At 36.6% G+C, this 12,989-nt stretch overlaps 1 protein-coding gene across 3 annotated transcripts in view; it reads left to right on the forward strand.

The window, feature by feature from the left end:
- Positions 1-12,674, forward strand: part of LOC131126524 (RNA-binding Raly-like protein) — a 36,265-nt gene extending 23,591 nt beyond the window's left edge. The window contains exons 1-7 of one of the 3 annotated variants that reach the window (XM_078791366.1): positions 529-1,091; positions 7,876-7,951; positions 9,455-9,502; positions 9,758-9,954; positions 10,928-11,041; positions 12,337-12,557; positions 12,633-12,674. In XM_078791366.1, coding sequence (XP_078647492.1) covers positions 1,061-1,091; positions 7,876-7,951; positions 9,455-9,502; positions 9,758-9,954; positions 10,928-11,041; positions 12,337-12,557; positions 12,633-12,665 — 720 coding nt within the window. In that variant the 5' untranslated portion in view covers positions 529-1,060 and the 3' untranslated portion in view covers positions 12,666-12,674. Of the gene's footprint in view, positions 1-528; positions 1,092-7,875; positions 7,952-9,454; positions 9,503-9,757; positions 9,955-10,927; positions 11,042-12,336; positions 12,558-12,632 lie in introns of those variants that run through there. The other 2 variants (XM_058069161.2, XM_078791365.1) reach the window with 2 other exon arrangements.
- Positions 12,675-12,989: the final 315 nt, after the last annotated feature.

A 12,989-nucleotide genomic window follows, 5' to 3' on the forward strand; every position in this document is an offset into this window, starting at 1 on the left:
CAAATATACCAGTGTACAGTTACAGTCATGATGTCGTCACTACCAACAGCACTAAATTCATCACATAGCAACTTAACACCCAAAAGGTGCACCTGATACAAACATGTATCAGGTACACCCTGGACTGGTGGCCAGCCAATCACAGGGCACATATAGACAAACAACCATTCACACTCACATTCATACCTATGGACAATTTGGAGTCGCTAATTAACCTAGCATGGTTTTTTTTGAATGTGGGAGGAAACCGGAGTACCCGGAGAAAACCCACGGGGAGAACATGCAATCTCCACACAGAGATGGCCGAGGGTGGAATTGAACTCTGGTCTCCTAGCTGTGAGGTCTGCACGCTAACCACTAGACCGCCGTGCCGCCCTACCAGTCTAAATTATGTCTGATTTTCTGTTCTTATGTCTAATATGTTGGTTGATAGGAGTGTAACGGTGACTATAGGGGTGTTACTTCATGTCTACAGGGCTCTAATTTATAGAAAATGATTTTATGGAAAAATGTTTCTAATCCTAAACCTTCATGAAAGTTGATAGCAAGACACGTTTGTTTAGATTCTTTTCAGTTGTAACTGAGGCTTAAAAAAAAGTATCGAAAAGTCTGCGTCCATGCTAACTTTCTTCTTCGGCGTTATGTACCGCGGGAAACAGGAGCACAGAACACGCAGAGAAAACTAAGTGGATAAAGCAACAGCTGGGCGTTAGGTGGAGTTTTTCTGTGCCGCATTGCAAATGTTTCATTTTGATGGTAGAAGAAGAAGAAGAAGAGAGACGCTGAAGTGCAGGAAGGTCCATAATAATTCAGCCTCTTGTAATTCATGGCCGTCTAATCTGTGTAGCAAGTGGGCAGGGCAAAGGGGGAGCTCAGCGGGGGCATTTGAGGCAAAAGTGCCCCCCCCTGAGATGGCTCGACTAATGGTACGGTCTGAAGCGGCTGGGCTGGGAGTCTGCAAACACACTGGCTGTCTGTTTTTTGGGGAGAGAGAGAGAAGCATAGAGGCGAGGAGACGAGGAGACGAGGAGGTTAAGCCGAGCAGTTTTTCTTCACGGACATGTACAAAGGCAGACGTCGCGTTCAGAGATGTGAGTACGCTTTTCCTCATGATAGAAGTTCATGATGGGAATGATGTCATCGATGGGGTTGGCAACTTTATCATGTTAAGGAGACGCTATCATAATATTGATCAGTTTTTGTGTACATTAGCTACCTCTGACTTGCTGCCTTTGTTGCATAACGTGTTATTTTAGCGGACATCAACTTCTCCTATAAAAGCTGTGGTTGTCCTTTTCAAATATTTTTAATTAACTCCACAACATTTGTATATTTATGCACAACCGTGCAATAAACTGTGCAATAAACCTGTGGCTTCATCAACATCCGATCCATCGGCCACCCATCCATACTGACCAATTTTCTAAATGTCACTTTACACAAACAATGTCAGTGTCAGTGTGTTTGATCACTCCCTTATCAAATTTATTATTATTATTATTATTATAAATTTATTTAATAATGGCTTATATGCCAGGCGCCCTTTGAATTGGCTAACAGCAGACTTGGCTAATACCATTCATTCATTCATTTTCTATTGCTTATCCTCACGAGGGTCGCAGGGGGTGCTGGAGCCTATCCCAGCTGTCTTCAAGCTCCAATCACAGGGCACATATAGACAAACAACCATTCACACTCACATTCATAATGGTGCTAATTATGTCACTGTATGGTCATATCACCTCGTACTTCGGTACGTGACAAAAATAAAATTAACGTACTTCGGTATGTGACAAAAATATAAGTAAAAATAAAGAAAAACTTAAACTATATTCGGAAAGCAGGAAGTGAACAAATGTAATGTAATGTAAATGTAATCTGATGCATGTTCAAATCAAATAAAAAAAAATAAAAAATAATAAAAAAAATAATTACAAAAAAATGAAAAACATTTTTTTATTAAATTAAAAAATAAAATAAAAATAACTTGAATAATATTTGGAAAGCAGGAAGTGAACAAATGTAACAGTTACTGATTGTAAAAGTACCAGATGGAGGGGTAGGATTTAATAAGCTTTGCTTCTTCCTACTCCTTTTGGACATGTGGAACTGTGAACTGATTATGTGATGCATTCAATTGTAATCTGATGCATGTTCAAATCAAATAAAACCATAAAAAAAATTAAAAATTTAATTACAAAAAATTGAAAAACTTTTTTTTTATTAAATAAAAAAAATAAAATAGAAATAACTTAAATTATATTAGGAAAGCAGGAAGTGAACAAATGTAACAGTTACTGATTGTAAAAATACCAGATGGAGGGGTAGGATTTAATAAGCTTTGCTTCTTCCTACTCCTTTTGGACATGTGGAACTGTGAACTGATTATGTGATGCATTCAATTGTAATCTGATGCATGTTCAAATGAAATTAAACCACTACCATTCATTCCTATGGACAATTTGGAGTGGCCAATTAACCTGGGTGGAATTGAACCCGGATCTCTGTGAGGTCTGCACGCTAACCACTCGACCGCCGTGCAGCCCCGGCTAATACCACTCATCATAAATACATTGATATATCTACAGGTCATCCATGTGATTGATGTCGGTATCATGGATGATCGGTATCGGCATCATAAAACCCTTATCAGAGCATCCCTAATAAACTTGAATGCCCCCCCCCCCTCATCATCCGTGTGGCATCCCTTGAAGAATGGCCCATGTGACCCATAGGTAGCACCGCCGCTCATCTCCATCATCGACGTTTATGCAAATGAAAGCATTCTTCCTCTCATCCAATAAAGATAATGACTTGAATAGCTGGGGTCCTGGGACGGGGACGCCAAAGTAAAGGGCTAAAGAGCCAAGCAGAAGAAGTCCATTAAGGGAAGACAAGGTGTCGCACCTTCCCTTTCCAAACATAAAGACTCCTTCTCCTCAGTCACGACGTAAAACCCTGGAGATGAATCACTAGATGATGATGAGATCATAGGATAGCTGCCTCATTAGAATATTAGCATATTTTCCAGACAATAAGTCAAACAAGGCGTCACGATGAAGATAAAACATTTAATGGTTTTTATGATGGAGACATCATTTGAGCCAGAGTTTTGGAGCCAAAGTAAAAACGCTGCATGCTAAAGTTAATATGCTAACAATCAGCAAGTGTTTATATGAAAAAATTATGTTATGCTAACATTAACATGATAACAACATTAACATGATAACAACATTAACATGATAACGTTAATAATCCAACATGAAAATGGGTAAAAATGTTGCTACAGTAATGTTATTATGCTAGCAATGCTAATATGCTAATGTGAGCATGGTAACACCGAACATGATAGTGCAAAGAGTTTTTATATGGAAATGGGTAAAAATGTTACTACGGTAATGTTAGCATGTTTGCAATTCCAATATGCTAATGTTAGCATGCTAACACCGAACATGAGAGTGCAAAAAGTTTTTATATGAAAATGGGTAGCAATGTTACTACGGTAATGTTATCATGCTAACAATGTTAATATGCTAATGTTAGCATGATAACAATGTTAATATGCTAATGTTAGCATGATAACACCAAGCACGATAGTGCAAAGAGTTTATAAATGAAAATGGGTAAAAATGTTACTACGGTAATGTTAGCATGCTAGCAATGCCAGTATGCTAATGTTAGCATGCTAACACCAAGCATAATAGTATGAAAATAGCAAAAAATTGCTAGTATACTAACATTAGCATGTTAACAAGCTAAGGTTAGTATACTAACACCTAGCATGATAGTGCAAAGTGTTCATGTAAGTGTCTACAAGGGCTAAAAATACTATTTTACTAATATTAATGTTACATGTTAATGTTGTTAACATGCTAACATTAACATGCTAACACCAAACATGACAGTGAAAAGCGTTTTTATATGAAAATGGGTAAAAATGTTACTACAGTAATGTTATCATGCTAGCAATGCTAATATGCTAATCTTAGCACGATAACACCAAGCATGATAGTGCAAAGAGTTTTTATATGAAAATGGGTAAAATATTATTAAGGTAATGTTAGCATGCTAGCAATGCCCGTATGCTAATGTTGGCATGCTAACACCAAGCATAATAGTATGAAAATAGCAAAAATACTAACATTAGCATGCAAGCAATGCTAACAAGCTAAGGTTAACATGCTAACACCTAGCATTATAGTGCAAAGTGTTTATGTAAGCGTCTACAAGGGCTAAAAATACTATTATGCTAATATTAATGTTACATGTTAATGTTGTTAACATGCTAACAATAACATGCTAAAACCGAACATGATACTGCAAAGAGTTTTTATATGAAAATGGGTAAAAAATTTACTACGGTGTTAGCATGATAGCAATGCCAGTATGCTCATGTTAGCATGCTAACACCAAGCATGATAGTTTGAAAATAGCAAAAAAATGCTAGTATACTAACATTAGCATGCTAACAAGCTAAGGTTAGCATGCTAACACCTAGCATGATAGTGCAAAGTGTTTATGTAAGTGTCTACGAGGGCTAAAAATACTACTATGCTAATATTAATATTTCATGTTAATGTTGTTAACATGCTAACATTAACGTGGGTAAAAATGTTACTGGTAATGTTGCCATGCTAACAATGGCAATATGCTAATGTGCTAAACCAAGTATGAAAATTGCAAAAAAAAAATCTATTGTGCTAATGTTAGCATGCCAACAATGTACCGGGAAAGCTAAATGTCCCATACAATGCCTCTGACCATTTTATGTGGAGTTACTATATGCACCAATTCACAAAAAACGTGATTTATACTGGGGAAAGTACCAGTATATGACTGGTACTCATAGCTGTACTATCACTGGAAGTTCAACCTATCAAACCTGAAAGTGGACTGGTTTGCAATGTCTGATTCCCATGTAACTCATAGGTGAATGTGTACAAATTGTATCTTCTTTATGTGCTTGTGCATACATTTCCAATGACTCTTTCAGCTTTGTCATCTTGTGATTTCTGAGCCATTAGACAAAACACTCGCAGGTGTGATAAAAAGAAAAAAGTGGAAGCTTTCTGCGCCCTTGAGGCAAGATCAGAGCGCATTGAAGTCTCGCCTTTCAGATATACAGGGCGAAAGGTAGATTGAACCTGGGAGCGCTGTCATGCGGGATGCATCATTTTATTCACACGTCTGCTTGATCTCTTCATCAAACACGTCGCTCACCTGCTTCGAGGACGCCTGTCACAGCTGAGATGGACTTTGTTCTGATCTATGCGCGCCTGCCAAAAGATTAGTGTCGGGGATTAGCCCGGGGGCGGAAATGTAGTCGTGTAATACATCACGGCGCCCTGGGAACGCTGTGTGCAATCACACCACGTACACCTGCACAATCTCATGCAGTAAATGGAGCAAAGTGGCAAACTTACAATCATATTAGAATAGGAAATTAAACATGATTAGAGCCCTCTAGACATGAAATAACAGCCCTATAGTCACTTTTACACTCCTATTAACCAACATAGTGGACAAATTCAAAGACTATATGACATTTAAGACACAGAATACCTGTTTACCGCCTTCTAAATACAGTTTTTAACATGATTAGAGCCCTCTAGACATGAAATAACAGCCCTATAGTCACTTTTACACTCCTATTACCCAATATAGTAGACAAATTCAAAGAATATACAACATTTAAGACATATAATACCTGTGTACCGCCTTCTAAATACAGTTTTTAACATGATTAGAGCCCTCCAGACATGAAATAACAGCCCTATAGTCACTTTTACACTCCTATTACCCAATATAGTGGACAAATTCAAAGAATATACGACATTTAAGACATAAAATACCTGTTTCCCGCCTTCTAAATACAGTTTTTAACATGATTAGAGCCCTCTAGACATGAAATAACAGCCCTATAGTCACTTTTACATTCCTATTATCCAATGTAGTAGACAAATTCAAAGAAATAAAGACATTTAGGACATAGAAAACCTGTTTACAAACTTCTAAATCAAGTTTTTTACATGATTAGAGCCCTCTAGACATGAAATAACACCCCTATAGTCACCTTTACACTCCTATTAACCAATATAGTGGACAAATTCATAGAATATACGACATTTAAGACATAGAATACCTGTTTACCGCCTTCTAAATACAGTTTTTAACATGATTAGAGCCCTCTAGACATGAAATAACAGCCCTATAGTCACCTTTACATTCCTACTACCCAATATAGTTGAGAAAATCAAAGAAATAAAGACATTTAGGACATAGAAAACCTGTTTACAAATTTCTAAATCAAGTTTTTTTACATGATTAGAGCCCTCTAGACATGAAATAACACCCCTATAATCACCTTTACACTCCTATTAACCAATATAGTGGACAAATTCATAGAATATACGACATTTAAGACATAGAATACCTGTTTACCACCTTCTAAATACAGTTTTTAACTTGATTAGAGCCCTCTAGACATGAAGTAACACCCCTATAGTCACCTTTACACTCCTATTAACCAATATAGTGGACAAATTCATAGAATATACGACATTTAAGACATAGAATACCTGTTTACCGCCTTCTAAATACAGTTTTTAACATGATTAGAGCCCTCTAGACATGAAATAACAGCCCTATAGTCACCTTTACATTCCTACTACCCAATATAGTTGAGAAAATCAAAGAAATAAAGACATTTAGGACATAGAAAACCTGTTTACAAACTTCTAAATCAAGTTTTTTTACATGATTAGAGCCCTCTAGACATGAAATAACACCCCTATAATCACCTTTACACTCCTATTAACCAATATAGTGGACAAATTCATAGAATATAAGACATTTAAGACATAGAATACCTGTTTACCACCTTCTAAATACAGTTTTTAACTTGATTAGAGCCCTCTAGACATGAAATAACACCCCTATAGTCACTTTTACACTCCTATTAACCAATATAGTGGACAAATTCATAGAATATACGACATTTAAGACATGGAATACCTGTTTACCGCCTTTTAAATACAGTTTTTAACATGATTAGAGCCCTCTAGACATGAAATAACAGCCCTATAGTCACCTTTACATTCCTATTACCCAATATAGTAGACGGAATTAAGGAAAAAAAGACATTTAAGACATAGAATACCTGTTTACCGCCTTCGAAATACAGTTTTTAACATGATTAGAGCCCTCTAGACATGAAATAACAGCCCTATAGTCACTTTTACATTCCTATTAACCAATATAGTGGACAAATTCAAACTGCAAAATAACAAGCGAAGGAAGCAAGACAGAAAAAAAATACCTTTCTGCGTTTTTTTAGTAATCAGCAGTAGAAGTTACAGGAAAATATCAAAGCTCCACTTTGGTTGCTTGGCAACGCAGTCTCCCTCCTCAACTTTTAATGGATGCTCACAAAGTCTGTGTGTTTGTGTAAGTGCGGCATAATGGCAGTCATGAATCAGAGGTGTGAGGTGCTTCATTGTCCGGCGCTTTAATGGCCGACGGGGAGCACGGTTGGTCGTGGGAAGCATCCCTCTTGTCTTCCCGTGGCCTAATTACCGCCATACAGCTGCTGTCCCGGCCCACCTGAGAGCCACTGATACTCTTCCTCTTTCCCTCCTCCTCCTCCTCTGCTTCCTGCGGGCGAAAGCCAGCAACCTGTTTTTTATGACGGAATGGCGTTTGTGTTTAAATGTTTGGATTATACCCTTTTATTTGACTGATATTAGTTCATCACGGGTCAACACGCATGCTAAGACATACTAGCATTCTACACAAGTAAAGGCCATTAATGTTGCATATGCGTGTTTGTGGCGGGAGGGATATCAGACACGTTGTCATGTCGCTTTCTCTTCCCAGATGTCAACATGGCGGGCGAGCCCAAGCCATACAGGCCCAAGATGGCCACCAAGAGGCCGCTGGCGTCCCTCTACAGGTTGGACTTTGGATTTGTTTCATTCATTCATTTTCTAACGCTTTTCCTCACGAGGGTCGCGGGCGGTGCTGGAGCCTATCCCAGCTGTCTTCAGGCGAGAGGCCTGGACTGGTGGCCAGCCAATCACAGGGCACATGTAGACAAACAACCATTCACACTCACATTCATAACTATGGACAATTTGGAGTCGCTAATTAACCTAGCATGTTTTTGGAATGTGGGAGAAAACCGGAGTACCCGGTTTAGAAAACCCACGCATGCACGGAAAGAACATGCAAACTCCACATAGAGATGGCCGAGGGTGGAATTGAACCCTGGTCTCCTAGCTGTGAGGTCTGCACGCTAACCACTCGTAACAGTGTCGTAACAGTGTTCCTTCGTAGCAGTCGTCAGTGAAATAATCACAGCAAAGAAGAGATCTGGAGGTGACTTTTAAACACGATTAGAGCCCTCTAGACCTAAAATAACACCCCTATAGTCACTTTTACACTCCTATTACCCAATATAGTAGACAAAATTTCTGATTGGTTCTCAATCAGAAATCACTCCACGTTCTTTATTGCTCTCTGGTTCTACCATATCTTACTTATTGTGTGGAAATATGGGCTAATAACTATAAAAGCTATCTTCACTCGCTAAATGTACTGCAAAAAAGGTCAGTAAAATTAAATTAAATTAAATTAAATTAAATTAAATTAAATTAAATTAAATTAAATTAAATTAAATTAAATTAAATTAAATTAAATTAAATTAAATTAAATTAAATTTTCAACTTAAACTATATTAGGAAAGCAGGAAGTGAACAAATGTAACAGTTACTGATTGCTTCTTCCTACTTCTTTTGGACATGTGGAACTGTGAACTGATTATGTGATGCATTCAATTGTAATCTGATGCATGTTCAAATGAAATTAAACCATTACCATTACCAAAATCAAAGAAATAAAAGACATTTAGGACATAGAAAACCTGTTTACAACATTTATAGTTGTCTGAAAGCTCCCTTTTTTTGGAAATGAGATGAACATCCAGCAGCAACGCAACATTTTGGCATGACTATTATGTGCATGAAAAAGCTATGGATGAAGCAAGTCCAGCATTAGCTAAGAAGTGTCATGTAGAATTCTTGAATCATGTTAGCGCTATGCTGTTTTGTTAGCTAGCTAATAGGATGCTAACACGGAAGTTTGTTTTCAGATATAAGATACATCCTTTCTTGTTTGTATCTTATTAGCTAGCTAACAAAATGGCAACCAGAACCGGAAGTCCTTATAGATATTGATGTGTTATTAATTGTGATTAATTATGAATTAACTGTGACTAATGGTAATGAAATATGGGTAAATGATTTGGGTGGGGGCGGGACCTTCGGAAGGAATGATTGACGCCAGGCTGTTTCCACGTTTCCATGAGAGCAGGAGCATTCCTGTCAGCCATCTTTATTATTATAAATATATATAAATATATATATTATAATATAGTATTATATGTTTGTTGTCACAGCGGCTACGAGTTTGACTACGACTACTACAGAGATGACTTCTACAGCAGGTATTTCTTCTTTTATCACATATTCTCTTTTTCTAGCATCTAGCTGATATTTGGAAGCAATAAGGCCAATAGCTGGATTAGCATTGTAGTCCTAATGACTGGCTTTTTATTCCTCCGCTTGGGGTTTGCTAACGATGCTTTCATCTTCCTGCATGAACCTCAAATGGTCCCCCGGCTGCTCGTTTGTAGCGGCCGTGCCCACGCTTTTGTCTTCTTCTTGGACTTTTTCATCCGTGTCCATTCTTTCCTCTTCAGACTCCTGGAGTACCACGGCCGTGTGGTGCCGCCCACCCGGGCCGTGATCCCCATCAAGCGCTCCCGGGTGCTGGTGCCGTCCGCACGCAGAGCCAAGTCCTCCTTCCCCGCCAGGGCCTGTTCTTCTTCCTCTTCCACCTCCTCCTCCTCCTCATCCCGAGCGCTAATTGTCGGCTCGTCCCTCACCGCCTCCAAACGTACGTTTTTTTTTTTAGCACACACTGTTATACTCCAGCGTCATCTGCTGGATGATGGGGTCACTGCATGGCTTGGTTCCGCTGCAAGTAGACCTTAACAAATGGAATGCTAGCTCTTCTTCCTAATTACATATGTATATAGCGACTTTTACATTATAGATAGCATTTTAAAACTACTACTATCAACTTTTAAACACGATTAGAGTCCTTTAGACCTGAAATAACACCCCTATAGTCTTTTTTACACTCCTATTAACCAATATAGTGGACAACTTCAAAGAATATACAACATTTAAGACATAGAATACCTGTTTACTGCCTTCTAAGTACAGTTTTTAATGTGATTAGAGCACTCTAGTTCTGAAATAACAGCCCTATAGTCACCTTTACATTCCTATTACCCAATATAGTAGACAAATTCAAAGAACATACGACATTTAAGACATAGAATACCTGTTTACCGCCTTCTAAATACAGTTTTTAACATGATTAGAGCCCTCCAGACATGAAATAACAGCCCTATAGTCACTTTTACACTTCTATTAACCAATATAAGGGACAAATTCAAAGAATATACGACATTTAAGATGTAGAATACCTGTTTACTGCCTTCTAAATACAGTTTTTAACATGATTAGAGCCCTCTATACATGAAATAACAGCCCTATAGTCACTTTTACACTCCTAATAACCAATATAGTGGACAAATTCAAAGAATATACAACATTTAAGACATAGAATACCTGTTTACCGCCTTCTAAATACAGTTTTTAACATGATTAGAGCCCTCCAGACATGAAATAACAGCCCTATAGTCACCTTTACATTCCTATTAATTAATGTAGTGGACAAATTCAAAGAAGATACGACGTTTAAGACATAGAAAAGCTGCTTACAAACTTCTATATCCACATTTTATGAATTGGTTTCTCTTGTCCGTCATCCTGTCCATCCTTTTTATGTCCACTCACAGTGAAAGCAGAGCAGCTACTCACCATCAAAAAAGACCTGGCCCAGATCAAGACCAAGATCGACTCCCTGCTGGGGAGGCTGGACAAGCTGGAGAGGCAACATCGCTGCGACACTGGTACCACGCACACGCAAAAGGATTGATTCCCTCACAATTCAGTGTATACTGTAGTGCATTTCCAGGAAATGACCACTCTTTCTATTCAACTCTTGAAGTGTCTCGGAGCCAGCCAATCAGGTGACACCAGTCTTAGAAAGAAAAGAGAAAAAAATACAGAATTAATCCAAAAGTAATACATTTATGAGAATAAAGTTGTTCATTTATGAGAAAAAAAATAATCCAAAAGTAATACATTTACAAGAATAAAGTTGTTATTTTACGATAAAAAAAATGAATCTAAAAGTAATACATTTATGAGAATAAAGTTGTTATTTTATGATAAAAAAAAATAATCTAAAAGTAATACATTTACGAGAATAAAGTTGTTAATTTACGATTTAAAAAGAAATTAATCCAAAAGTAATACATTTACGAGAATAAAGTTGTTAATTCGTGAGAAAAATTTTTTATCCAAAAGTAATACATTTACGAGAATAAAGTTGTTAATTCATGAGACAAAAAAATTAATCCAAAAGTAATACAATTACGAGAATAAAGTTGTTAATTCATGAGACAAAAAATTAATCCAAAAGTAATAAATTTACGAGAATAAAGTTGTTAATTTACGATTAAAAAAATTAATCTAAAAGTAATACATTTACGAGAATAAAGTTGTTAATTTACGATTAAAAAAAATTAATCTCAAAGTAATACATTTACGAGAATAAAGTTGTTAATTTATGAGAAAAAACATTTCATCCAAAAGTAATACATTTACCAGAATAAAGTTGTTAATTTACGATTAAAAAAATTAATCTAAAAGTAATACATTTACCAGAATAAAGTTGTTAATTTATGAGAAAAAAAATTTAATCCAAAAGTAATACATTTACGAGAATAAAGTTGTTAATTTATGAGAAAAAAAATTAATACAAAAGTAATACATTTACGAGAATAAAGTTGTTAATTTATGAGAATTTTTTTTATCCAAAAGTAATATATTTACGAGAATAAAGTTGTTAATTTATGAGAAAAAAATCAAAAACATTAAATGTATAAAGTTGTACAAATTGTTGTATGAATGATGAAAAAAAAATGGTATAAATGTTGCAGAAAAAAAGCCTTAAATTTACAGGAATAAAATTGTTAATTTACAAAAATAAAGTTGTAAATAAATTCAAAAAAAGGTGTTACTGTACCAGAATAATGTCAGAAATTTCTAAGAATAAAGTGATTAATTTGGTAATATTTCAGGAATAAAGTCCTAAATCACTTCTGTATATTCCTGACCCCGCCCCCTCCACATGCTCAAGGTCAAAGGTCACAAAAGTCCCCTCCAGATGATGAGACGAACGCGTGTTTTGCTGTGTGTCCAGCAGACATGCAGAGGAAACACGATGAGATGTACGAGTGTCACCGTGGCGACCAAGCAGCCCACTCCGCCGGAGAGGACCAGGGGGAGGAGACGGCCGAGGCGGAGGCGATGACGGACGGCGGGGAGGATTACTTGGAAGACGAGGGCGCGGGCGACGCGGTGAGGCGGGTGAAGTGGAACCGGTGAAAAGGTTTGGGAATAGCGTAGCTTTATTATCTGTCTTTGTTCCTGCAGATGGAGAACCACATATCAGATATCGACAACTGAGAACGAGGTCAGTCAAATACATCCAAATATATTTATTATACGTACATTGTTATTACTATTATATCTGTCATTCATGCAGTCATATTTCATCAGGTTATTTCTTTTCTTGTCATTTTTCTTCCCAAATAAACAGTGATTCATGAGTAATATTATCATATGTACCATAATGTTTACATTGACTTAATGTTAAGTCTTTTTAAAGCTACATGTGTATAATAAATAATAAATAATAAATAATAAATAATAAATAATAAATAATAAATAATAAATAATAAATAATAAATAATAAATAATAAATAATAAATAATAAATAATAAATAATAA

The sequence above is a fragment of the Doryrhamphus excisus genome, linkage group LG6 (assembly GCF_037039965.1).
Source record: "Doryrhamphus excisus strain RoL-2023G ecotype Guam linkage group LG6, RoL_Dexc_Guam_v1.1, whole genome shotgun sequence".
NCBI lineage: Eukaryota > Metazoa > Chordata > Actinopteri > Syngnathiformes > Syngnathidae > Doryrhamphus > Doryrhamphus excisus.